At 46.4% G+C, this 26,931-nt stretch overlaps 1 protein-coding gene across 1 annotated transcript in view; it reads right to left on the bottom strand.

The window, feature by feature from the left end:
* Positions 1–26,931, bottom strand: part of HSD17B12 (hydroxysteroid 17-beta dehydrogenase 12) — a 100,878-nt gene that overhangs the window by 32,164 nt on the left and 41,783 nt on the right. Inside the window, exons 4-6 of the mRNA XM_073604130.1 lie at positions 21,080–21,190; positions 12,649–12,713; positions 8,431–8,475 (exon numbers count right to left, since the gene is read on the bottom strand). Of these exons, the coding sequence (XP_073460231.1) occupies positions 8,431–8,475; positions 12,649–12,713; positions 21,080–21,190 (221 nt within the window). The remainder of the gene's footprint in view (positions 1–8,430; positions 8,476–12,648; positions 12,714–21,079; positions 21,191–26,931) is intronic.

The following is a 26,931-nucleotide window of genomic DNA, read 5'->3' as shown; positions in this document are numbered from 1 at the left end:
AGAAAGTTTTCAGCAGATAGCTTTCTGGGCTTCAAGGATGGTTTGAGGTAAAAAAAAAAACAAAACAAAGAAAGCATAAAACAAAATACATCTATGCGGTCCTTTAGCAATGCAATAAAGGATAACCCTGGTTACAGATGCGAGCGTGAAGAGTTTTTTTTTTCCTTTTTTTCGCTGCGCGATAACACAATAACACATTTGTTCAGGGAAAGCCAACGATTAGAAATCCCTACACAGCATACACCTGTTTTCTCCTTGACTTTATAATCGAGCAGATACAATGAGAATGCCACGGCTTGACGTACATGTGTGCACGCTCGCTGCCTACATATGTATTTAAAGAGCGGAAAAGAACAAAATAAAAAAAAAAAAAAAAAGGGGGGAAAAAAAAAAAGCAAAAAAAAAAAAGCGGCGCAAGAAAATAAATGGCGTATTTTCCATCAGAGTGGGGAAGGAGAAAATGAGAGGCAGCCTGGGAACTATGCTGGAGCCAGACGTAGAGACGACGGGAGGAAAGTGGGTGAGAAGAACTGTGTGGGGGCGGACGTTGCGTGGGTGAGTGCATTCTGCGTAGGCGTCTGTTTCAGACATTCCCCTGAACAACACCAACTAACGAGGACTTCTTTCTCAAGAAAAAAAAAAAAAAGGGGGGGGGGGGGTATCAGGAAAAGATTCTCACAATGCGCTCAATTAAATAAGCAAAACCAAAAAAAAAAAAAAACAAAATAAAAATACACCCAAATATTTTCTAAGAAAAATTCAAACTGTTTGGATTGAAGGACAGTGTGGTGGCAAAATACAGGATGAAAACAGATGGCTTTGTAAAGACAAGGAGGGGAAGACGAAAAAATACAAAAAAAAAAAAAAAAAAAAAAACAGATGCTCATTTCAAGTCTAGCAAGAAAATCATTCAGTCTGTTATTCCTAAAAGTTTGGCGAGGATCCTGGGGCATATGGCAAACAATACACGTAGGAATCCCAACAGACTGCGAGCTCTGAGGGGCAAGGTTTCCTCGCCGGTTTCCAATATCCGGTCCCGCTGTTGCTTTGCTCATCGCTGGAAAATTCCATGTTACTAAAGTTCTAGGCGAAGCTGAATGAGAAATTCCAAATACACACACAAAAAATTAAATGAGTAAAAAAACAAAACAAAAAAAGAAGAGGGTCAACTACATAAGGCCGGGTTCACACATATGGGAATTGAATGCGGGTTTACTCGCATCCAATTCGCATGAGAGGCGACTGTGAATGGCTCACAATGGAGCCGGTTCACACAGGTCTGGGGCGGCTGCGGTCCGCATACAAAAAGGGTCCTGTGTGTCTTTGGGTTCGATTCAGGTGCGAATTCAGGCAAAAAATTTGGACCCGATTTGCACCTGAACGGGCAAACAGGGAGGCACCGGAGCCCAGGCACGAAGCCGCGGCTGCACATATGCCTAAAACTATATTTGGGAGCTAAGGATATGTACTTCTGTCCAACCTGCTCTGAAATTTAACATTTTCACAGCTTTGCCACATAGCCAAGGACAAAAGACCTACTTTTTCTTTGCTGCAATTTAAACCAAAAACACAGGGGGGGGGATTTACCAAAACTGGAGCACACAGAATCTGGTGCAGCTGTGCATAGTAACCAATCATCTTCTAACTTCAGCTTGTTTATTTAGGCCGGGTTCACACTGGTACGACACGACAGTCGTTCGACTGTGGATCCGACTTTGGCCTGCGACTTGAAGTCCGACTTCAATGAACGTGGATCCGACTTTGATCCCGACAATACCAGGCCCTTTGTGTCTGGTATGAATCTTGAGGGGAAACTCTACGCCACAATAAAAAAAAAAAAAAAAAAAAAAAAAAAAAAAAACGTCATAGAGTTCCCCCTCCAAGACCATACCAGACCCTTCTGTCTGGTATGGATTTGTGGGGTCCCCCCCAAAATCTATACCAGACCCTTATCCGAGCATGCAGCCCGACAGGTCAGGAACGGGGGTGGGGACGAGTGAGCACCCCCCTCCTGGACCATACCAGGCCAAATGCCCTCAACATGGGGGGGGGGGGTTCTTTGGGGCAGGGGGGGGGGCCCTGTGCCCCCCAGCCCACAGCACCTTGTCCCCATGTTGATGGGGACAAGGGCCTCTTCCCAACATCCCTGGCCTGTGGTTGTCGAAGTCTGAGAGTAAACCGGTTTTTGACAAAGTAATTTATTAAAGCACCTCTGGAATCTCTTGAATTCTTCTCCCTCCAGCGATGGCTTCGGCCTCTGATTCTTCTCCCTCCGCTGATGACTTCTTCCACCGCCAGTTCTCCTCTCTCGGCTGAGGTCTTCTCCGTCTGTCGGTTCTCCTCTCTCTCCGCTGTCTTCTCCCTGTGTTCTTCCTCCGATGTTCTCCTGACGCTGGCTCCCGCTCTAATGCTAGGGCTGCCGTGTGCCATTATTTATATAGCAATGAGGCGTGGCAACCCAGTGACATCATATGGAGACCCCTCATGCAGGCCCATCATGCCTAAGGCGGTGACATCACAATGGGCGGGGCCTCCAGGTGGCCACGCCCATGGCTATATAAGTAATGGCACACGGCAGACCCAGCATTACAGCTGGAGGGAGCATCAAAAGAACATCAGAGGAAGAACAGAGGGAGAAGACATCGCAGAGAGAACGGGCAGCGGAAGAAGACATCAGCGGAGTGAGAAGAACCGGAAGAGGAAGACATCGCCGCAGGGAGAAGAGATGCTGGAGCTGCTTTAATAAATGACTTTGTCAAAAACCTGTGTACTGTTTTTATTTTTGATACTTTTTTTTTTAGGTGAATGGGTAGGGGTACAATGTACCCCATACTCATTCACATGGGGTAGGGGGCCGGGATCTGGAACTGCCCCCCCTGCCCCAAAGCACCCCTCCATGTTGAGGGCTTGTGGTCTGGTATGGTCCAGGAGGGGAGGGCGCTCGCTCGTCCCCACTCCCTTTTCTGACCTGCCAGGCTTTTTTTTTTTGGCAGGGTTACCCTTCAAGATCATCAGAGCACAAGTCGCTTTGATTGATTCTATGGACAGGTCTCTTTTATACAGGTAACAAGCTGCGATTAGGAGCACTCCCTTTAAGGCCCGATTCACACCTATGGCATTTTTAGTGGTTAATGCATTTTGCAGATTTGTACTACAGAACGTGTTCCATAGGAAACCATGTTAAAGGGGGTGTAAACCCTTGCGGTTTTTCACCTCAATGTATTCTATGCATTGAGGTAAAAAAACCTCTTGTAGTGTACCAGCCCTCCTTTTTTACGTACATGAGGTCGATCGTTCCTGCACCGGGGATAAGCACACCTGCTCCAGCTGGTGTCTCGGGTCCTGATTGGATAGATTGATAGCAGCGCAGCCATTGCCTGCTGCTGCTGTCAATCAAATCCAATGAGGCGAGAGCCGGGGGCAGAGCCGAGTCCTGCTGTCTGTGTCAATGGACGCAGCAGCAGGACACAGGAGCTCGCCCACACTGGTGCCCCGAGGGAGAGCGCTTCTCCGACGGGGCACTCGAGAAGAGGAGGAGCCAGGAGCGCCGTTGAGGGACCCCAGAAGAGGAGGATCGGGGCCACTCTGTGCAAAACCAACTGAACAGAGGAGGTAAGTATGACATGTTTGTTTAAAAAAAAAAAAAAAAAACACGAACGTTTACATATCCTTTAATTACAATTGAGTTTAGGAGCTTTTGTAGTTTTTTTTTTTTTTTTCCCAAAGCTCCTGAGCTCAACTCCATAATGTACATTTTACTATACAATGTACTTTAGGAGCTGCTGCGGTTAGGGGAGCTTGAACCTCACTCAATCTCCCTCTTCTGAACACAGAAGAATCGTGTTTAGGATAGGAACGTTTTGACCACCGGAAACAGCAAACTGCCGTGTTTTCCCGGAATCCAAAGACTGATTAAGTTGAGGCTGGAATTCTACTTTAAAGGGGTTGTAAACCCTCAGAGCCGGTTCACACGGGGGCGACTTGTCAGGCGACCTAGCCGCCTGACAAGTCGCCTCCCGTTCTGTACAATGGAACCGTTCTAATCGGAGCGACGCAAGTCGCTCCGACTTAGAAGAAAGGTTCCTGTACTACTTTGGGGGCGACTTGCATAGACGTCTATACAGAAGTCGTCTTGCAAGTCGCCGCGGCAGTCGTGTGCAGGTCGCCTCGGTGAGGCGACCTGCAAGTCGTGCCGCTTCTAATGTGAACCGGCGCTCAAGGTTTTTCACCTTAACTGCCTTAATGTACTGCAGCAGCCCCCCCTGAGCCCCCCCTTTTACTTACCTGAACCCGATCGTCCAAGCATCCAGAACAGGCACAGCAGCTCCAGCCACTGTCTCGGGTCCTCATTGGATAGATTGATAGCAGCAGCAGCCATTGGCTCCCGCTGCAGTCAGTCAAATCCAGTGACACGAGAGCCGGGGGCCGGGGCCCAACTCTGCTGTCTGTGTCAATGGACGCGGCAGCAGGACTCGAGAGCGTGCCCTCACACAAGTGCCCCCATGGAAAGCGGGTCTCCATGGGGGCACTTGAGAAGAGGAGGAGCCAGGATTGCCGTTGGGAGACCCCAGAAGAGGAGGATCAGGGCCGCTCTGTGTAAAACCCTTGCACAGAGGAGGTAAGTAGGACAAGTTTGTTATTAAAAAAAACAACACAAAAAAAAACCTTTACAACCCCTTTAAGCAACACTTACAGGTCTTGTCCATTCCCCAGCCTAAAAGGAGAAGCATCAGGCTGATGAGATCATCTCTTTGTCACTCTGCTCTCTCCTCCTATCAGCATGCTCTTTACAAGACCTATTGGTTCCTTTTTCCCTTTCCCAGTCAGAGCTCTGTTGTACAGGACTACAAGAGACCGATACCAATTAACGTACTTATACTGCTTCCATTAAAAAATAAATGTAATGATATATGAATGAATACATAGCTGCTTTCATTTGCATCTTTTATAGCTGCCTGGAGTTCAGCTTTAAACAAACTAAAGGTTTCTTTTATCTCTAGGGTACTTCTGTGGTGAAATAAAGGAAATGCATAAGGGGTAGAAGCTACAAATACGGATTGGTTTTAAAAGGTGCAGCCTCTGAAGCGGTCATTCTTATCCCCACTTCACCACATCAGCAAGCCAATAAAACGGATAAAGCACCCAACCAGGGAAGTCTGAAGATGGAATTCCCTTCCTTTATAGTTATACCAGGTCTATGATTCACTTGGTAGTAAAGTTAGGATCAGGATGACAGCTTTGGAACCTTCACCTTTTAAAAACAGCAATATCTGCGCCTGTATTTGTGTCCTCTCAGATTTACTTTGAAGGACACGTATGGCCAGGTTATGAATATTTAAAGTGTAAGTCCATCCTAAAACTAAAATTCCCGCATCTACAGACATCCGCGATCTAACACTAACCTATCTAGCCCTGTAAAGAAGAAATCAGTATATATTCCTTTTTTGAAGCTGATCTGATCCCGGTCTCCAGCGGCGGAAGCTCTGCAGAGGACACAGCCGTTCTCCGAATGAACGGGGAATGACGTCACCCATAGACTTACTATGGGGCTTCCGTTGTTGGATGTGTCCTCTACACCCGCCTAGACAGCGATGCCGCGGCTGACAGGGTTCGGGTCGGATTGTCTTGTATACTGATTTTTTTTACAGGGCTATATAGGTTAGTGTTAGATTGTGGATGTCTGTAGATGCAGGAATTTCAGTGTTGAGGTGGACTTCTACTTTAACTATATGGTCATACCAAAAAGTAAAATTAGCTTTAAAACAAGCCTTCATTGACCTTAGTAACTGCAGGCACTGTGGAGCAATTCATTCTCAAAGTTCATAGCAGAAGCATTGAAGTCATTCAAGTCCATTGACCTTTGTAACTGCAGGCACCGTGGAGCAATTCATTCTCAAAGTTCATAGCAGAAGCATTGAAGTCATTCAAGTCCTCCTCTCACCACTTCAGTCCCCCACCTCCTCCTAGCGGTGATTTTGAAGCTTAGTTCTCCTCCCAGCAGCTCATCTACTCCTCCTGCAGTGGCTCAGCAGCTCGGTTCGCAGATCCGAGCAGTGACCGACCAGCTCTTTTTCAAAAGCTTCAAGACTCTGAATATCTATATCCAGACTCACGTATGAAATGAACCTGGAAGCTCAAGTGGAGCTAGATGACCAATCACAAATAAGCTGTCAGGTAACATTTTGGTGTCCCTGGTTTATAATAAGCCCTTGGGCTATTGTAGAGAAAAATGTATGCACAGACGTCAACAAGGGAACCTTGACGCGTTTTACACTAGGTGGGTACTTACGATTAAGTACTTTGTGTGAAATGCATTAAGGTTCCCTTGTTGATGTCGGTACATTTGTGCATACCATTTACTATAATAAACGTAAGGTCAAGCAAGAGAGCAAAATGGTTTAATTGAATCTGGAGTTTTATCCGATATGTACTGTCAATGCTGCCTACAGTAGGGAACAGCAGCAGTTCATACAGCAGAATTCATGGGAACGACCTAAAAGAGTCAAGTTGAAAACCAAAAAAAAAATGTCCATAAGGTTCAACCAACAGAAAAAATAATTGAAACCTGCATCCACAGAACCCCAAAACCCAGAAGTAATCTAAAATAAGGCAAAAACACTAAGTGTGCTTCAATTTACAAAAAAAAGTCTGCCTAGGTTCCATATAACTCTAAGGTTCCTCCAGAGGTTGCAAGGGGGTGCCTTAAACAGTGAGCAATATCCGTGTCTCCGATATACTACTACTGACACTAACAATATATTGACGTACCCGTAAGGGTGCATCGTCCCCACCGATCAACGTAAGGAACATTCTTCTGCTGACCACCAATGTAAACAACATTCGACTGATCACAAGTGTAAGGGGCACTCTTCCCACCGACCACCAATGAAAGGAACATTCTTCCAGCTGACAACCAATATAAGGGAGAGCCTCCCCCCTGACCAACAGTTTAAGGGGCATTCCTCCCGCTTACCACCAATGTAAAGAGAATTCTTCCACTGACCACCAATGTAAGGAGCATTCTTCCCAATGATCACCTATGTAAGGAGTATTCTTCCCACCGACCACCAATGTAAGGAACATTCTTCCACTGATCACCAATGTAAGGAACATTCTTCCACTGATCACCAATGTAAGGAACATTCTTCCACTGATCACCAATGTAAGGAACATTCTTCCCACCGACCACCAATGTAAGGAACATTCTTCCCACCGATCACCAATGAAAGGAACATTCTTCCAGCTGACAAACAATAAAAGGGAGAGCCTCCCCCCTGACCACCAGTTTGAGGGGCATTTTTCGCACTTACCACCAATGCAAAGATAATTCTTCCACTGATCACCAATGTAAGGGGGCACTTCACCACTAATCAACATAAGATGCATTTTTCCACTGATTACTAGTGTACTAGAGCCCTTCAGTGACCACCAGTGTAAGGGGGTACTTCACCACTGATCATCAATATATGAAGCATTTCTTCCACTGACCATCAATGCAAGGAGCGATCCTTCAACTGGCCTTCAGTGTACTAGAGCCCTTCACTGACGAGCACTTCTTCACTAACCATCAATGTAAGGAAGGGGGGGGGGTGACACTTTTCCACTCCACATTAATACAAGGGAGTTCTATAGTTTTCAGGGTCTGAGTTTATTTTTTTCTGGTCATTATCAATTATTATGGCTTCATTTAATTATTATTACTGTAAATATTGTTGTATAGACCTTCCCTGGGCATCAAATACCCCAAACATGCCACATTTCTTATTATTTTGTTTATGCTTATATTTACAACTTACTCTTCACACTACTGTTCCATGAGCTGTAGGTATAATAATAATTTTAGGCAGGCGTTCCCTTAGAAATGAAAATGTTTGAAGGGTTTCTCCCTTAAAAAGGTTAAGAAAGGCTATCTACTGGAGTTGGACGGAACTAGCTCCAGAGGAAATCTACACTACATTTTTAATGCTTTACTGTAAAAAAGCCTTTCTTTATGCAGAGATTAAAGGGGTTGTAAAATATCAAGGTTTTTCACCTTAATGCATTAAATGTGATTCCCTCATCAACACAGGCAGTGCTGACAGGGGAGTTAGCCATTGTTTTCTCCCGGTGGGGGCAGACGGGGAAGCCATCTTCACCGGAAGAAGACAGTGATTTTTGCTAGGAGGTATAGCAACCGCTGGCAAAAATCACAAGCGAATCCAGCAGGCTGGTTGTACCCAAGTTGATCGATCAACTTGGTACATTCAGCCTGCCCATTAACGGTTCAAATTTTGTCCGGCTCCTGCTGAACCAGCTGAGATTCGAACCGTGTATGGCCGGGATAAGTGAATACACTTGTACCAAGTTCACTATATGAGGTGTTACCGCAGCTCATAATTTCCTGTAAATTTACTAACCCTACCAACAGAACATTTCATATCTCCTTCTTACCTTGCACACAGAGGTGATGTTGATATTTATTAACATGTCCAGAGTCTACGAGAGAAGAAAAAAATAAAAAAAAACAATTAGTATATATATGGTCAAAACACGAAAAATTAAATATAAAAATCATACAGAAGTCCCCAAAAGTCACAATCAGATTTTTTTTTTCTTTTTTTAGCACAGTTTATAATAAAATGCAGCTGGCGATCCTGCCAGAAACCTTATTTGTATGTCACCTCTTTACTTCCGTTGACAATTCTGACACCAAACTAATGAAATGGCAATCAGTTTTGTCACCCTTGTACTATAGGATTATGTACTGACATGAATGTCGGCACAGTACCCCAATCTGATTATAATAAACACGCGTCCTTGCTGTTCTCACCTCCCTCCGCTTAGCCACGGCTCTCCAGCAAATGAATGGAAATGCACAGAGGGAGTGGTCAGGTCTGTCAATCATTGTCCTTGTACACCCCCTTACTACTGACAAATTCAGGATCATGGGATACGTTGTTTATATGGCACACTGGACCTATAAATCTTCTGTAAAAGAGCGTGCGCCCTATCATTTTACAGTGCCAACAGTTTTCGTTGCTTGCATGAATGTTTTAAAAAAAGAAAATTTAAAAAAAGTAACATTTTTTTTTTTTAAATATTTATGGAAATGTTCTGTAAAAGTCAGGAAGCAGCTCACAGGAAGACGAGCCAACTAGTTATAAAATTCCCCAGTACAATAACAAGCCTCTGACCACCTGGAGTGTGATGTATCGGCCTCTTGTATTTAGAAATCGGGAGCACAACTTTCAGTTCCTGTCATAGACATTGGATTTCAGGGTTCGTGGTCTGAAGATGGCCGACTAGAGACGTGTGTTTGCGGAGCTCCTGACCGTCTCCTATCTACCCCAGCCTATCTAGCTCTATTTTCTACATTATGCTCCCATCCAAGAAACGCTCAACTAAGTGAAACATGAAAAACACAAAACCGGCTCTGGTGGCTGCATCCCCGGGTGAGATCCAGCGGTTCTTCCAGCTCCCCCAGTCGGGCTCCCCGGAGTTCAAGATGGCAGCCGCATGTGCCTCACACTCCGGAGGCCTTGACCCCCTTCGCCTATCCAGCATCCCCCTCAGGTTCTTAGTTACTTCAGGGTTTCTGCCCTGAATTCGTTTGTTTCTTTTTCTTGCCCTCTACCCACTTAACCTACCGCCCTTTCCTTTTCCTCCACCTATCTACTCCTCTAGTCCCTACCTCTCGCCCCCCCCTCCTGCCTCCAGCCTCCCCCTTACCCATCTACGATGTGGCGCTGGAATCTATAAAAGTATTTTCAGTAAATGCAAAAGGTCTTAACATACCTGAGAAAAGAAGAATACTTTTAAGGGGGATATGATCAACATGTTCAAATATATAAGGGGTCCATATAGTGAACTTGGTGTTGAGTTATTCACTTTACGGTCAACACAGAGGACAAGGGGGCACTCTTTACGACTGGAGGAAAAGAGATTTAGTCTCCAAATACGGAAAGGTTTCTTCACAGTAAGAGCTGTGAAAATGTGGAATAGACTCCCTCCAGAGGTGGTTCTGGCCAGCTCAGTAGATTGCTTTAAGAAAGGCCTGGATACTTTCTTAAGTGTACATAATATAACTGGATACTGACATTTATAGGTAAAGTTGATCCAGGGAAAAACCGATTGCCTCTCGGGGGTCAGGAAGGAATTTTTTCCCCTGCTGTAGCAAATTGGAGCATGCTCTGCTAGGGTTTTTTGCCTTCCTCTGGATCAACTGTGGGTATAGTATTGGGTATATTGGATTGTACAATATTTTTTTTTTTTTTTTTTTATGGTTGAACTGGATGGACTTGTGTCTTTTTTCAACCTGACTAACTATGTAACTATGTAAATGACTTAAAGAGCTCGCACGTCGATGTTGCTTTCATCCAGAAGACTCACTTTAAAAATGAGAAACTACCAATTCTCAAAAACAGGTACTTCCCCCTGACATATTACTCCACTAACCCAACAGCCAAGTCTAAAAGGAGTCTCGATATTGCTCTCCAGTAAACTACCATGGCAGTGCCAAGATGTCATTAAAGATCCCAATGGACACTTTGTATTCCTTAAGGGACTTATAGGTGAAAATTACCTTGACAACGCTATATGCCCCCAATGACCACCAAGATACCGTTATCCAACATAACCTAGAAAAACTCCTGGAGTTTACGGAGGGCTAGCTGATATTGGGTGGGGACTTTAATGTCCCCCTGATCCCCTCAGTAGACGCCTCCTCAGGTTTCTCCTCGGTCCCCCCCAGCTTCCAGGAAACAAGTAGCTAACTCCCTACCTACAGCTCAGCTGATTGATGAATGGCGCTTACAGCATTCAGGTGAGTGAGATTTTACATTCTACTCCTTCCCACACAAGATCTACTCCAGGATAGAGCTGGGCGATTTTCTCAAAAAAAAAAAAACTCGATTTACAATTCGAATTGAGTTTTTTTTTTTTCTTTGATGGACACCGTGCCGGTCCCGAGGAGCTGCGGGCAGGAGTTTTTAGGCAAGGTAGCGGGTTCGGCCTAGTCCGTGGCGTCCAGCCTCGTGGACTAGGCCGAAGCCGCGGCCTCACCTAAAAACTCCTGCCCGCAGCTCCTCAGGACCGGCGATGTGTCAGCGCTGGTCCTGGTGAAAAAAAAAAAAAAAAAATCTAAAAAAAAATCGATTTGCTGAAAATTTGAATCGATCTGACCTCTCGATTTGACCACTCGATTCAAGATTCAAATCGATTTTTTTTCCCCAGCCCTACTCCAGGAAAGATTATTTCTTGATCCCCCATGGCCAACTGCACTCAGTGTCCGATTCTTCGATCAGCCACATAACGTGGTGGGATCATGCTCCTATCTCCCTAGTATATACACTCTCCGCAACGTCTTCCCCCAGACACCGTTTTTGGAGTCTAAACAAGAGCCTTCTGCAGGTCCCAGAGGTGCTAGCAGATGTATCTAAAGAGTTGACCCAGGATGCGACCCAGGCACCCTCTGGGAAGCTCATAAAACAGTTATCAGAGGGATTCTCATCAAACATGGCGCGCGCATTAAGAGGGAACGAAACATACAACTCACCAGACTCCTTTCCAGGCTGTCCTCCACTGAAGCTCGTCACAAACATGCCCCCTCCCACGCATTGGAGATGGAACTTGGGCTATTACGCAAACCGATCACAGATTTACTGCACTATAAGGCCAAGGTAGCATTGCAATTCTGCCGTAAAACGAGCTATGAGGTGGGGGACAAGTGTGGGAAGGTGTTGGCTAGGATGGTCAGGGAACATAGGCGCTCAGCTTACATTCCCCACATCATGTGCTCCACCAGGCAGGAAGCTACACTCCCCGCACAAATTTCACAAGGGTTCAGGGACTTCTACTCCACCCTTTACAACCTACCGAATAGGACACCTCCCCAAGCCGAGATTGAGGACTATATAACGACCTCCCTACTCCCGTCCCTTCCCATTGAGGTTCAGGAAGAACTAGATTCCCCTATAACTCTAGAGGAACTTCAGCTAGCTATTGTAACTATGAAACCAAGCAAAGCCCCGGGTCTAGATGGCTACACTATACAATACTATAAAACCCTCCTCCCGCTACTAGGCCCACATATCGTTTTTCAATGCAGTTGGATCTGAGACCATCTCGGAGACCACCTAGAGATACCTTGAGGGCTCATATCTTGCTAATACACAAAGAAGGTAAGGACCCTACCTCTTTGTGTATTATTAAACGTTATAGGCCCATTTCACTTTTAAATATGGACTTGAAGCTGTTCTCTAAGATCTTGACTACCCGGCTGGCACAACATCTCCAGAAATTGGCCCATCTTGACCAGGTGGGCTTTATCCCCACTAGGGAGTCAAGAGATAACACCATCAAAGCACTCAACCTCCTCCACGTAACAACTTCTAAGGGCGCCCCCCATGTGTTTTCTTAAGCACCAATGCCGAAAAGGCATTTGACCGCGTAAATTGGAACATAAACATGTATTAGAAATACATATTTATGCTACAGGAAGATATAATTCTGCACATTTCACAATTGTTGTCCCTTTAAATCACAGTGCTTGTTTTACCGGGAATGCAATCAATGAGGTGTATTTTGTGTCCGGTCTTCCAGCATTATAAACACAAGTCTTGGTTACATTACTCTGTAGAGAAAGACGTCATCTACAGTACGATTACTCACGTTATCCAGGTCCGGGATGTCAAGGAAATACTCTGGATACTCGTATGAAACTCCCACATTGTTTACTGTAAAAGAAGAGGAGGATGTTATGTATCGGTCTGTTCTGTGTCACCTTACAGACGTATCTTCTGTGTTAGGCAAGAGGTAAAATGTTGGGTTAAATGTACATTTCAGCTTGAGAAAGGGTGCAATGCTCCTGGAATCTCACTGTTCACATGACAAATATTGTGCCTCTTTTAACACATTCTTAGTCCTTGGATTAGGTTTGACCGGCGAGTACTTTGGCAGATGCCCACAGTCCCTGAATGCAGCCTGTCCAGGGCCGGGCAAGCCTTTACATCTCCATAAACCTTCATTATGTGCAATGATTGAGGTGGGCACATGCAGAATGCTGCTTACAAAAAAAAAAAAAAGTGCAATGCGTTTCCTAAAGCCAGGTGAGCACAATTAAAATTAGTTAAAAGGGTCTTAAAATATAGACACATAGAAATGGGTGTCAAACCAAAAAGGTGAAAGAGTCCAAAGTGTTTAACTGTTTATGATTCTACCACATAAAAAAAACCCATTTCAGGAGGAGCAACCCCCCCCCCCCCCACCCCCACCCTTCATCAGGGCTTGCAAAAAGCGCCCTGAGGCGATTCAGTTCGCATAGGTAGCGCTATACAAGTCGCTCATTCATTCATGGCTTAGAAAAAAAAATGAAATAAGGACATGAAAGGAAACTATAATGGAAGGGATCTAGATGTGGTCTGAGATGAACCCTTGTCTGGACTGCAATTACGCACTGCCACCGACCAAAGTCCTTATTGCATTGTTTCCTTTTTTGCAAACCCTAATGAAAGGTGGGGGAGGGGGCTCTGAAAAGCAATGGATGTTTTTTGTAATTGAATTACAAACAATTAAGAGCATCTGATTCTTTCACAGTGTATGGCGTGAGCTTCTTTAGGCTGGGTTCACATATGAGCCGCATGCGGCTCACAGCAAGGGTCAGGTGCGTCCTGGTTCACCGTTTCAGGTCCGATTTCACCCTGAATTTTGGGCCGAATTCGGACCTGAAACGCACTGGACCTGCTGTGGAGATATGTGAACCGGCTCCAGTCAAAATCTCTTGCTATTGCAAATTGGATTGCGGAGGAACCAGCATCCAATTCGCAAAGGTGTGAACCCAGCCTTAGGTCTAAACAATGGGGTTGATTTACTAAAGACAAATAGAATTTGCACTTTGCCAAGTGCAGTTGCTCCAGAGCTTAGTAAATGAGGTAAAGCTTCACTTTGCAAAGAATACCCAATCATGTGCAAGGAAATTAAAAAAACTGCATTTTTGCTTGCACATGATTGGATGATGGAAGTCAGCAGAGCTTCTGCTTATTTACTAAGCTCTGGAGCAACTGCTCTTTGCAAAGTGCACAGTCTATTTTGCCCTTTAGTAAATCCACCCCATTGTGTTATTCCGGAGTACCTATCGAGGGAGGCCTGTTTGGGATCTGCCTTACTACAGTCAGAGAGCTCGTTTTAATACATCCCTGCATTCAATCATTTGAAAAAAGCCTTGAAATCCCAGTGCCTTTTAAATATTTCCCTGTGGTGTGGCAATCAAGAGAACAGTCAAAATCACATGACCAGAATCTTCAACGCAGCAGAAGAAAACTCTGACATACCCCAGGCATCACACCATGGCCTGCATTTTATGAATGGGCCGTAAGGTGCAAGCTGAGGAGCGGAGTAATAATGTGGGGTATAACAAAGGACACATAGTGGTTGATTTACTAAGACCCCTTTCACACGATCGGACCATTCAGGTCCGCCTGTCAGTTTTGATAGCGGACCCGAACGGGCGCTCCATGTTAGTCTATGGAGCGTCGGATGTCAGCTGAGACATGTCCGCTGACATCCGACCCCGTCCGATCCGCTAAAAGCAGACGGATGGCCCTACGTCCAGGTCCGTCGCTATCGGATGAGATCTGACGAAAACGGACATGCTGTCCGTTTTCGGCCGATCCCTCCATAGGCGGCAGCGGCGCCTGACAAGCCCCTCCCCGCTCAGTAAGCAGAGAGGGACCTGTCATCCGCCGGCTCAGCGGAGATCAACGGACTGATCTCCCGCTGAGCCGGCGGACCGAGGCGGGCTCCGTGGGAACGGAGTCCGCCTCGTGTGAAAGGGGCCTAAAACTGGAGAGTGTAAAATGGGTGCAGCTGTGCATGGTAGCCAATCAGCTTTTAACTTCTTCTGGTTCAAATAATCTTTGACAAAGCAAGCTGGAAGCCGATTGGTCTCTATGCAGAGCTACACCAGATTTTACACTCTCCAGTTGTGGAAAATCAACCCCAAAGTGGTATTGGTTCTTCAATATAAATAGGTTCCTTTACCAGGTATCCCCTATAAATACAGCAGGGTGCCTTTAAAGTGGTTGTAAAGCCTAAGGCTCGGTTCAGACTGGGGGGGCCTGTCAGGCGACTTAGCCACCTGACAAGTTGCGCTCCATTCAGTGCAATGGAACCGTTCTAATCGTAGCGATTTAGAAAAAGGTTCCTGTACTACTTGGGGACGACTTCGGAGCGGCTTGCATTGACTTCTATTACAGAAATTGTTTGCAAGCCGCGCTGAGGTTGTGCTGTGTGGGGGGCGGCTTCAGAGTCGGACCCCTTTGAAGCCGCCCCAGTGTGAACTGAGACATCAGGTTTTTCACAGAAAAAGATCCCCCCCTTTTTTCTTACCTGAGCCCGATCTGATCCAGCGATGAGCGCGAGCGCAGCAGCTCCAGCTGCTGTCTCTCTCCTCATTGGACAGATTGATAGCAGCTGTTGTCATTCAAATCCAGTGACTTGGGATTGGGGGGGGGCTGAGTCCTGCTGTCTGTCAATGGACGCAGCAGCAAACTCAGGAGCTGCACGGGTGCCCCCAGGGAAAGCGGCTTTCCCTGGGGGCACCCGATGAAGAGGAGGAGCCTGGAGTGCCACCCCAGAAGAAGAGGATCAGGGCTGCTCTGTGCAAAACAATTGCACAGAGCAGGTATGTATAGGCATGTTTGTTATCTTTATTTTAAAAAAAATAATACATGAGGGTTTACAACCCCTTTAAAGCCTAACTTCAGGCAGATAATAAATGATCCCTTGCAGTGGGGCTGTGGCACTGATCCAGCAGTGGACAGTCCCTGCAGTGTTCTGTGAGACCGGACACTGAAGGACAGTCGTCAGGACCCTAGACTGCTGGTGCAGGAGCTGCAGGGACCTGTCTAGCTGGGTGGAGGATTTGGGAAAGTAAATCTCCTTTTATTGTTCCCTAGACATAAACGAGCAATTAACCCTTGTAGTGTGGGCACAGCCCCACAGTTTTGTACAAGATGCAGCCACACTGAAAAAGGATCATTTTTTTTTTTTTTTTTTGCCCGGAGTTGGGCTTTAAATGACATCAGAGAGAAGGTATGGAATACCTGCGTCTCTGAGATCTCATGGCAGGCAGTCATGTGAGCAAAAGCCCAGGCAATGAACACGTGTTCACTGATCTCCCAATACGAGGGGTCCAAAGTTACAATAGTTGCACGTTAAAGCGTTTGTTACCCCCAACACTTCATATTCCTGATCTGTGCCTGCTGCACCATGTACTTGTATGAGAAAGTCTCTCTTTGTATTGCATCCTTTATGTGAAATCCCCGGTGTTCCTGCCAGTCCTTTTAATTTCCTATTAAAAACTGACCACACTAAGCAGGAGAGCGCAGTGTGATCAGTTCTCTAGCTATGCTGGGAACTCAGCCTGCTCTCCTCCAACGATCAGACTTGTCCTGATATGCCCTTGCTGCTCAGCCATTCACTGGGAAGCTCAGTGTGCTGCTGCTTCTCCCCCCCCCCCCCAGCTCTTATGCAGCTGAGAACAGAGGGAATGTGATCACTTTTAAAAAAAAGGGGGAAAAAAAAAAAAATGTATAATTTTTTTTTATATCTGTACAAAAACATTTTGCCTTTCATTTTTATTTTGAACTGAATGCGTTATTTTACAAGGTGATGGTTTACAAGTGGTTGTAAGGGCAGAAGGTTTTTTTTTTTTATCTTAGTGCATTTTAAGCATTGAGGTAAAAAACCTGTGTGCAGTAGCCCCCTCAGCCTCCACCTGAGGTCCATTCTAGAATCATCAGGGGTCTCAAACTGCCGGCCCTCCAGCTGTTGCAGAACTACAAGTCCCATGATGCATTGCAATGCTGACAGTTACAAGCATGGCTTCCACGGGCAGAGGCATGATGGGACTTGTAGTTTCTCAACAGCTGGAGGGCCGCCAGTTTGAGACCCCTAATCTAGATCCAGCGATGTTGCACAAGAGACCAGGTTATCCAGGACTCCTCTCCTCATTGGTTGAGACAGCTGAGCTGCGCCATTGGCTCCCGCTGCTGTCAATCAGTCAGTGAGCCAATGAGGAGAGAAAGGGGGTGGGGCTGGGTCTGAATGGACACAGGGAGCTGTGACTTGGCTCAGGTGCCCCCATAGCAAGCTGCTTGCTATGGGGGCACTAAACAGGAGGGAGGGGTTAGGAAAGTCGGCGGGCGACCTGAGAAGAGGAGGATCGGGGGCTGCTCTGTGCAAACCACTGCACAGAGCAGGTAAGTATAACAGGTTTGTTATTTTTAACAAAAAAAACAAGACTTTAGTATCACTTTAAGGCTATTAATAGATATGAAAGTGATTACTGTTTGTAGCTGATCTGTCAGACAAACAATCTTTTGTAAAAAAAGATCTTTCTGTAGATGTTACAATTTCCTTCACCCGAAAAGTCACATTCCAATAACTCCATGCAGTGCCATATTGGGCGGCACAGTAATGTAGTGGGGCGCACGCTTGCCTAGCAGTAAAAAGGGTCGCTGGTTTCGAATCCCAACCACGGCACTACCTGCCTGGAGTTTGCATGTTCTCCCTGTGCCTGCGTGGGTTTCCTCCGGGTACTTCGGTTTCCTCCCACACTCCAAAGACATGCTGGTAGGTTAATTGGCTTCTGTCTAAATTGTCCCCTAGTATATAAATGTGAGTTAGGGATATTAGATTGTAAGCTCCTGGAGGGTAGGGACTGATGTGAATGTACAATGTATATGTAAAGCGCTGCGTAAATTGACATCCCTATATAAGTACCTTAAATAATAATAATAAAACAAAAGAATACTTCTAGGTACAATAAAAATGAGCCAATGGATTATTTATTTTATTTATTTCAGGTACTTATATAGCGCCGTCAATTTACGCAGCGCTTTACTTATACATTGTACATTCACATCAGTCCCTACCCTCAAAGAGCTTACAATCTAAGGTCCCCTAACTCACATTCATATACTAGGGACAATTTAGACAGGATCCAATTAACCTACCAGCATGTCTTCGGAGTGTGGGAGGAAACCCATGCAGGCACAGGGAGAACATGCAAACTCCAGGCAGGTAGTGTCGTGGTTGGGATTCGAACCAGCGACCCTGTTTACTTCTAGGCGAGAGTGCTACCCACTACACTACTGTGCGTACAAAGATACAAGAAAAAACAGACCAATGATAAGACTTTCTCCAAAAAAAACGAAAAACAATGAATAGACAAATGAACACTTCACTCAAAAGGTGTTTTTTTTTTATGTCTATGGGTATCCTAATGTACACATTTTGCATCCCCTGTACAAGCACACACTGGCCACTAGATGGCAGTAATTGCTCAGAAGAAGATCGGTGGTTTTTCCGCAGAATGAAAACACTTCCTGCTAGATCATCTAAACTCAACTGGATGATTCCCCAAAGCTGTCTATAGAAAAAGTGCACAGACACAAAACCTACAGACGGAGTTTCTGGAGGTTTTGGCTCGTGAACAAAAAAAAAAAAAAAAACTGGACTCTGATTTTCTGTGGAGCCAACCCCCCCCCTCCCCAGAAATGGTGGGTGATGTATGTCTATGTAAGTCCATTTTGGTGCAAACTTCAAAACCAGCTCCACTTAGCACAGAATTCCTTGATCACCCACTGGCGTTAAAGTGCCATTAACCCAAAAGCAAACATTTATTATATTGCAGCTTACCAATTCTTAGATGTGATGGCTGCATTGGTTTTCTTTTTTTTTAGGCTTTCTTGCTTTTATTTTCACCTAGGGATCTGGCCAATAAGTCTGTTTTAGCACAGAACAAGCTGCTCTGCAGATGCAGCAGTTAGAGGGTTGAGACAAACCCTTTACCACTGCCAGGGGTGCTTACAATAATTTATTTATGTAAACCTTTATCCCAAAGGGGGACAAAAAGTAACTGCTTATAAAGTGTTAGCTGGGGATTGGCTTCAATTTGTTAGTGTATCTAAATCTGCTAACACAGATTAACAATGCTGCTCTCCTAAAGTGAATGTAACTGCCGGTTCACACAGGGGCGGCACGACTTGCAGGTCGACTCACCGAGGCGACCTGCACACGACTTCAGCGGCGACTTGTAAAACGACTTCTGAATAGAAGTCAATGCAAGTTGCCTGAAGTCACCCCAAAAATACTACAGGAACCTTTTTCTAAGTCGGAGTGACTTGCATCTCTCCTATTAGAACGGTTCTGTAGTACAGAACGGGACACTACTTGTCAGGCGGCTAGGTCGCCTGACAAGTCGCCCCTGTGTGAACCGGCACTGAAGGTTCGGTTTTTTTTTTTGTTTTTTTTTTTAAATAACAAACATGTTATACTTACCTGCTCTGTGTAAGGGTTTTGCACAAAGCGGCCCTGATCCTCTTTTTCTGGGGTCCCCCCGGCGGCGCTTCTGGCTCCTCCTCTTCAGCAAGTGTCCCCCACTGAAAGCGCTCCCGAATCCTGCTGCTGCATCCATTGACACAGACAGCAGGACTCGGCCCCGCCCCCTAGGTCACTGGATTTGATTGACAGCAGCGGGAGCCAATGGCTCCCGCTGCTATCAATTTATCCAATGAGGACCCAAAACAGCAGCTGAAGCTGCTGGGCATGTCGCTGGAAAGATCGGGTTCAGGTAAGAAAAAAGGGGGGGGGGGGGGGGGGGGTATGGGGGCAGCTGCAGCACAGAAGGTTTTTCACCTTAATGCATAGAATGCATTAAGGTGAAAAAACCCTGAGACTTTACAACCCCTTTAATCCTTGCTATGTTCCAGTTTATGTTGGGACCACCACGGTTGTCCTGGCTTTCCTGTTGGAGGGTGACTCCTTCCACTTGAAGCATCCTATGGAGCCACCCTTGCATAAAGGAACTAAAGTGGCGTCTCTCTACACTGTGTGCATCAACAGAAACACACAGCCCTGTAGCCTGGACTGGCAAGGCACTCCCATCATCCGCACCTTCCCTTCTCCAAGCGAACAGACTGGCCCGAGACTGCACTGTCCACCCTTTTCCTGCGAAGACCGTAAGTTCATGGAAGCAGCACTGAAAGACCAGGAGCCTGCGGAATTGAAAGTTGTAAAATGCAAGGGCTGGGGGAAGAATTTTAAGAAATGGTTTCCTGGGGAATGTTTATTTGATTTTACTCAACATCTACTAAAAAAAAAAACTATGAGGATTTAATATTACCTACTTAATGCCCGCCTGCAATGTACTACGGATGGGTGAGCCACTGTAGGCAAAGCGACGTACCCATGCACGCCCGCGGCCGACACCCGCTGTGATTGGCTTCCGATAGCCCGATAGGTTCCACCGATGGGCACTGCTGAGGCTGCGCAGATGGGCACTGCTGAGGTGGCACTGATAAGCTGCACTGATGATCAGTGCAAATGTGTGCTGTCACAGGATTGCCAGTTATAGGCTTGCCTTTCCTCACACAGCGACAGCGCTGAGGAAAGGAAATGCCGATAACCGGCATTCACATGGGATCAACTGTGATTGGACACAGCTGATCACATGGTAAAGGGCCCTCCCTGTGATTGTCCCTTTACCTTAATCTGTGATCAGCTGTGTCTCAAGCTGACCACAAACCTTCCTCACTGTGCTCTATGTTTTCTGCTGCACCATTGGCATGGTTATATCTTCTTAGTCCTCTCCATAAAATTATCAGAAATTTGCGCTTAAAGTAGAACTATAGGCAACACTTTTTTTTTCATTTTGGATAGAATAAAGGGAGGGTTATAGCCCCTGTCAGCTTATTTTTTACCATCCCTGTCCCATTGCAGAGATTTCCCTTCACTTCCTGCCCCATAGCCAAACAGGAAGTGAGAGGAAATCTATGAAAATTAAGGGAATCCATTGCCCCCCCCCCCCCCCCCCCCCCTCAGTACTAGTGTCCCCACTAGAAAATTTCAGGGCAGGTCTTAAACAGCAAGGGGTGTGGCCTTGACAGGAAGGGGTGGGTCATATTTAAATTAGGGGGTGCACAAGTTTAGTCAGGCCTAGGGCAGCACAAAACCCAAATACACTACTGATGTATACCCTCAGCCCAGTAGGGCCTCGTGTAACCCCATTTTTATAACACAAAGCCCCAGTTTTACTTACCAAGGACTCCGATCTCTAGACTCTTCAGTCCCACCTCAATGCGCTCATAGATCTCTGCAGGTTTTCCAAAATCTGCCGCAATTACTTTGGTTTCCACTTTGAACTTTTCTCCTAAAGGAAAAAACAAAAAAACAAAAATACATATAAATGGTTCTGATATATTCAATCAGAGCTAGTAGGTGTATATAAGATTTCAGACAGAAGCCACAGGATATGATCCCAGAGATATTTTTCTTCTGTAAGGATATGAAGGTCTTTACATTATATATATATATATATATATATATATATATATATATATATATATATATATATATATATATATATATATATATATATATATATATATCCACATAGGTAATTCAAGTTAAAAAAAAAACCACAAAGATAAGAATGAATAGAAGATAAGATAATATCAGCGCTTGCGACAATATTTACCTTCAATTCACAGATTTCCCCCCGTAGTACATTATTCTAGATGTCCTCCAGTCTGATGGCCAGCATCATTCAACCCACTTCCTGAGCCCAGGTCTTCCTGGACCCCCCCCCCCCCCAACCTGTGACTGGACAATGAAAGCAGAACCAGCACAGTGATGAGCTCATCTGTCTGTCACTTTGCTCTCTGCTCCTATCAGCGTACTATGAATGGAATGGTTCCTTGCACTTTTGCTTCCTCTCACAATTCAGACTGGTGTTTTGTCAGATTAGGCGACCCGTCAGCTTTTGTAGCGGAAGTGACGTTCCGACGCCATCTTGCTACACCCCACGCTTAGTGTGGTCAGTTTTTATTAGGAAAGCAGAGGGACTGCTAGGAACACCAGAGACCCACACACACTGTGTCCCCATCAGAGCCCCCCCCCCCCGTACATCTGTGTCCCTATCAGAGTTTCCCCACACATTTGTGTCCTAATCAGAGTCACCCCAGCATTTGGTCTCCCCATCAAAGACCCCCCCACACACTGTGTCCCCATCAGAGCCCCCACACACACACACCGTGTCCCCATCAGAGCCCCCACACACACACACCGTGTCCCCATCAGAGCCCCCCCCCACACACAGACACACTGTGTCCCCATCAGAGCCCCCCCACACACACAGTGTCCCCATCAGAGCTCCCCCACACACACAGTGTCCCCATCAGAGCCCCCCTACACACACAGTGTCCCCATCAGAGCTCCCCCACACACACAGTGTCCCCATCAGAGCTCCCCCACACACACAGACACACTGTGTCCCCATCAGAGCCCCCCCACGCACACAGACACACTGTGTCCCCATCAGAGCCCCCCTACACACACAGTGTCCCCATCAGAGCCCCCCCACACAGTGTCCCCATCAGAGCCCCCCTACACACACAGTGTCCCCATCAGAGCCCCCCTACACACAGTGTCCCCATCAGAGCTCCCCCACACACACAGTGTCCCCATCAGAGCCCCCCCACACACACAGTGTCCCCATCAGAGCCCCCTACACACACAGTGTCCCCATCAGAGCTCCCCCACACACACAGTGTCCCCATCAGAGCCCCCCTACACACACAGTGTCCCCATCAGAGCTCCCCACACACACAGTGTCCCCATCAGAGCTCCCCCACACACACAGTGTCCCCATCAGAGCCCCCCTACACACACAGTGTCCCCATCAGAGCTCCCCCACACACACAGTGTCCCCATCAGAGCCCCCCTACACACACAGTGTCCCCATCAGAGCTCCCCCACACACACAGTGTCCCCATCAGAGCTCCCCCACACACACAGACACACTGTGTCCCCCATCAGAGCCCCCCCCACGCACACAGACACACTGTGTCCCCATCAGAGCCCCCTACACACAACAGTGTCCCCATCAGAGCCCCCCCACACAGTGTCCCCATCAGAGCCCCCCTACACACACAGTGTCCCCATCAGAGCTCCCCCACACACACAGTGTCCCCATCAGAGCCCCCCTACACCACACAGTGTCCCCATCAGAGCTCCCCCACACACACAGTGTCCCCATCAGAGCCCCCCTACACACACAGTGTCCCCATCAGAGCCCCCCTACACACACAGTGTCCCCATCAGAGCTCCCCCACACACACAGTGTCCCCATCAGAGCTCCCCCACACACACAGACACACTGTGTCCCCATCAGAGCCCCCCCACGCACACAGACACACTGTGTCCCCATCAGAGCCCCCCCACACAGTGTCCCCATCAGAGCCCCCCCACACAGTGTCCCCATCAGAGCCCCCCCCACACAGTGTCCCTTATCAGAGCCCCCACACACACAGACACACTGTGTCCCCATCAGAACCCCCACTGCGCTCGCGTTCTCCTAAGAGCCCCCTTCCACATTTGTGTCCCCCTCCCCGCACCTTTGTGTCCCCATCAGAGAAGCACAACCTCCCCCAGCATATCAGTGCAGATCTGCTGCACCTCCCAGCTCCCCGTCCAGCTGTTACACAGCACACTGTATACAAAATTAGAGCCGGGTCTGGGAGGTGCAGCAGGTGCCTACCAAAGTACTTCAATGGTTGCCTGGACCCCAGCGGTCCTAGCAACCGACAACACAGTGAGGGACCGTGTTGGGCAGGCTTTGCCGGGTTGCGGGACCTGCGCTGCATTCTGACAGGAGGTTTGAGCAGAGAGTAACCCTATAATAAGTCAGAGAATCAAGCTGTGGGTCGGGGAAAAAAATGGGCCTTACTTTGGAGACCCCTGTACTAACCAATAAAAACCAACTGATGGATCTGGATGGAATTAGGCTGTAACCTGAAAAATATATATATATATCTGATGCCACATCTTTCAATTTTTTTTTTTTGTAATGAAAAAGCCAAACAAACCTAAGGGGAAGGAGAAAAGACTGAGCCGGCTCATTTCATAATAAAACCGATGCAGAGGAAAAAAAAAAGTGGGAAAACGTTGTCCAAACCCTCCATCAGATACCGGGGTGTATTTTTAGAAACGTTGGAATTAAGAATCGGGTTTGCTATGAACGACGCCTCCACCCATCCTTTCCCCGCAAACCTAATCCCCATTGATTGAAATCGCTTCATCAAGCAAGAGCATCCTTTGCTGCAGCCTGAAGTCACGATACAGGCACATGAATCGGCTGGGAAGCGTGCCTCCCCTCCCTGAACATGCATCGGCATCTCTTTTTTATGAAAGGCAGAAGAAAAACTTAAGGGAGGAGAATAGCTGGTGATTTTCCTATAGATTTGTCTTAGTATGGAGGCCATGTGAGGACAGACAGGCCACGTCTCTGCTGCTCTGTAACACCCATCGCCTTTATTCCCACCTGAAAGATTTTCCTTTTCTGAAGAACAATGCCAGTCATTATTTTATTGGGGGTGGCGAGAGAGAGAGAGGGGGGCGCAGTGATTTCATGTGACAACACTGAAGAAATGACACTTGTCTACAATGTAAAGTAGTGAGTGTACAGCTTGTATAACAGTGTAAATTTGTTGTCCCCTCAAAATAACTCAACACACAGCCATTAATGTCTAAACCGCTGGCAACAAAAGTGAGTACACCCCTAAGTGAAAATGTCCAAATTGGGCCCAAAGTGTCAATATTTTGTGTGGCCACCATTATTTTCCAGCACTGCCTTAACCCTCTTGGGCATGGAGGTCACCAGAGCTTCAGAGTTTGCCGCTGGAGTCTCTCTTTCCACTCCTCCATGATGACATCACAGAGCTGGTGGATGTTAGAGACCTTGCGCTCCCTCCACCTTCTGTTTGAGGATGTCCCACAGATGACCAATGGGGTTTTAGAGAGATACTTTATGTACAGGACAGCAGTAAAGGGGAATGTGACTGATGACTGCCACGTAAACGGCTTAAAGTGATTCTACACTAGCTATGTATTTATATTAGGGCTGGAAAAAAAAAATCGATTTAAATCTTCAATCGAGTTGAGAAGTCAAATCGATTCAAATTTAAGCAAATCGATTTTTTTTTAGTTTTTTTTTTTTTCACCGAGCCGGTCCTGAAGAGCTGCGGGCAGGAGTTTCTAGGCGAGGCCCGCGGCTTCGGCCTAGTCCGCGAGGCGGGCCGGACGGCGCAGCAGACTAGGCCCAAGGCCGCGGGCCTCGCCTAGAAGAACTCCTGCCCGCAGCTCTTCAGGACTGGCGCGGTGTCCAAAAAAAAAAAAAAAAAACTCGTTTCGAATCGTGAAATAGAGTTTTTTTTTTTTCAGAAAACGGCAGATTTTTTTGGGGGGGAAAATCTCCCAGCCCTAATTTATATACTTACTTATCATGTGATCATGGACACACTCATCGGGTATGCCACTCTTGGCACCTGCAGACCATATTATCGCTTTATATCCCGTTACTTTTATTAACATGTATCTATTATGATATGTGCTTTATTGATATGTATTTGCCTACATCTTGTGCTAAGGAGAGAGAGAGAGAGAGAGAGAGAGAGAGAGAGAGAGAGAGAGAGAGAGAGAGAGAGAGAGAGAGAGAGAGAGAGAGAGAGAGAGAGAGAGAGAGAGAGAGAGAGAGAGAGAGAGAGAGAGAGAGAGAGAGAGAGAGAGAGAGAGAGAGAGAGAGAGAGAGAGAGAGAGAGAGAGAGAGACTTACGAATTAAAAACTTTTTACTCCTACCTCCGCATTCCACCTGCTTCATTTAAAGTCCCAACTTCTCTTTGTTATGTACCTGAGACAGGGATGTAGACACCTAACCGTACCTCATTTAAAGTCCCAATTCCCCCTTCTTATATAAAGTGATTCTAAAAGGCACTTTTTTTTTATATTTAAAAAAAAATAAAATAATAATAATTAACATGTTGTACTTTTCTTGGGACTCCCGCTGGTGTTCCTGGCTCCTCCCCCATGCTGAGTGCCCCCATAGCAAGCAGGATGCACTGATGTGTGCTCGCTCCCGAGCCAGCTCAGAGTGTCCATTAAAGCGGAGGTCCACACAAATGACTCACTTAAAGTGGATGTAAACCCAATGTCATCCTTTCTAAACTACTGCCATAGGGGTTATCTATAAGGATATACATGCCTCCTGCATGTATCTTTACCTGTCAAATGTCTCCCCTCTGTCTGTTATTAGACCCGAAAAACTGCAGATTCTGTGGGCGGGTCTGTTGTCTGGAGCTCGGTGGGTGGAGTCGTGATGTCAGTAGAATCCCCACCCACCTCTACACTCCCCTTGTCAATATGCATTTTCTCCTGTGTATTTCTTACACTGAACTTCTGCTATGATCTCTAACATCCAGTGAAAAGACAGGAAAGTAACCACATGACTTCAGCATGCCCAATCATGCTGAGGTGTGGAACAGCCAATCCTTGCAGAGCTGCTGAAGAAAGGAGTGGGGGAGGGAATTAAAAAATAATGCATATCTTAGACTAGTGCATGAGATGTAAATCACCTGTCACTCACAGCAAGGGGGAGGATTTGACAAAGTTTTTCTCTGTTTGTCAAGATTTATCTCACTGAGCAATAAAAGGGGATTGCTCAGAGCTGGATTAACTCTTTGTGTCAAGATTGGGCTCAAATGATAGGAAATCTTATACTGTATATTAGACATTAAAAAAAGAAAAAAAATTTTTCGGGTTTACATCCACTTTAAGCTTAACCCAATTAGTGCATTGCACAAAAAAAAAAAATTTTGGTGCTGTATTTACCTTATTATCGGTCTTTTTAGTGGCACTTCCTGCTTGTCACCCCCGCGGAAGTAGGCGTGTCTATCCTTTTTCCCCTGCGGCGCACTGTCTCCTGGGAGCTAAGTGTCAGCATTCCCAGGAGTAAGTGCGGATCGCCGCAGAGAGAGATCGTAAAAGAGGAAGTGAGGCGTGATGCAGCTCTCTCCCCGTACTGAGCTTTGCATCATCTGTGTTTGTTTTTTTCTGCC

Source organism: Aquarana catesbeiana, linkage group LG11 (genome assembly GCF_042186555.1).
Source record: "Aquarana catesbeiana isolate 2022-GZ linkage group LG11, ASM4218655v1, whole genome shotgun sequence".
Taxonomy (NCBI): domain Eukaryota; kingdom Metazoa; phylum Chordata; class Amphibia; order Anura; family Ranidae; genus Aquarana; species Aquarana catesbeiana.
The sequence above is the reverse complement of the archived record's forward strand: the minus strand, read 5'-3'. Positions and strand labels throughout refer to the sequence as shown.